The 1,301-nt window shown below is 41.9% G+C and overlaps 1 protein-coding gene across 1 annotated transcript; it reads right to left on the bottom strand.

The window, feature by feature from the left end:
• Nucleotides 1–161: 161 nt before the first annotated feature.
• LOC106525729 (gamma-crystallin M2-like) lies at nt 162–1,158 on the bottom strand. The gene is made up of 3 exons (XM_014020057.1): nt 1,147–1,158; nt 511–753; nt 162–434 (listed from the first exon to the last, which is right to left on the bottom strand). Exons 1-3 carry the CDS (start codon nt 1,156–1,158, stop codon nt 162–164), a joined length of 528 nt encoding a protein of 175 aa, XP_013875511.1.
• Between the last annotated feature and the right edge of the window lie 143 nt (nt 1,159–1,301).

Raw genomic sequence — 1,301 nt, 5'->3', positions numbered from 1 at the left:
CATTTAAAAGTTCATAATCTAATTTTGCCAATCAAATATAAAAAAAGTTTTTTTGTTGTCTTTTTATTTTGTATTTGCTTTGCAATTAAAAGAAATCAAACAAAACCATTCAAATACAGATGATCTACTTTTAGTCAAAGAATGAAAAAAAGAAAAGATGACTAAAAGTCCACAACCCGTCGAATGGAGCCCACGGTTGGATGGAGAGCCCCCCACTCGGAGTGGCGTCTGTATTCACCTTTCTCCAGCAGGTACTGGCGCCCCCGGTAGTTTGGGTTTTCGTAGAGGACCCAGGTGCCGTCCTGGACATGGACCGAGTGGACCTCGCGAAAGCGCCAGCGGTCCTGCAGGCTGGGCAGGTCCTCACTCAGCTCCATCATCTGGCCAGTGAAGTCTGGACGCTCGTAGATGCGGAGCCTGTGACTGCTGGATGGCTGAAACATCAAACCCAGACTTTCTGTTAACAAGTGAACTTCAGAGGTCATGGCTCGTTAATGGGACTTGTCTTACATAGGTAATAAGGCGACAGGAGCGGATGGTGTCATTGAAGCCGCTCCAGCTCTGGAAGGTGGGGTACTCCCCTTGCATGAGGACATATTGGTGGCCCATATACTGGGGTCTCTCGTAGACCACCCAGGCCCCACCCTCCACCCGGATGGAGTTACAGCGGCTGAAGTGGGAGCTGAGCTCAGGACAGTCACTACTGCATTCGTAGTACTGGCCCTGGAAGTTCTTGTCCTCATAAAAGAAGATCTAGAAACAGGAATGAAGGAGAATTTAACCCCAGTCAATGATGYCCAAAACCTTCTGTTTAAAGGATAAAACTAATTTATAAATATATATGTATGTACCAGCTTTAAGAGATACTATTTATAGTATGTAATTTGACACAAACTGTTTTAAAGACAAGTTTCTACCAATGATAAACAAGAGAATGGAAAATACAACTAAACCTAAAAAAGAATAACTTKAAAATACAAATAACCACGTTTGGACTCACACCAGGTTGCTTGTTTTAAGACTCTATCCAACCTAAAGTCAACTGAAAACTATTTCTCTCTTTGCATTCAGAGTATTTATAGAGGATGACTGTCAGCTATAAATTGACCAAATAGACCATTTTTGTGTTTTCTAASTTTGATTAACCYCGGCAACCATCTTGAATGGAACTGACACCAAAAGTTGATCAGTTATAGACCTACATCGACCCACATCCACTGATAGTTTCATTAAAGTCCAATAAGGTTTATGAGATATTTTGCTAACAGACAAACAGAGACAACTTCAGCAAACAATGGCAA

This window comes from Austrofundulus limnaeus, unplaced genomic scaffold (assembly GCF_001266775.1).
Source record: "Austrofundulus limnaeus strain Quisiro unplaced genomic scaffold, Austrofundulus_limnaeus-1.0 Scaffold238, whole genome shotgun sequence".
Classification (NCBI taxonomy): domain Eukaryota; kingdom Metazoa; phylum Chordata; class Actinopteri; order Cyprinodontiformes; family Rivulidae; genus Austrofundulus; species Austrofundulus limnaeus.
Note: the sequence above shows the minus strand (reverse complement) of the source record. Positions and strands in the feature narration are given on the sequence as shown.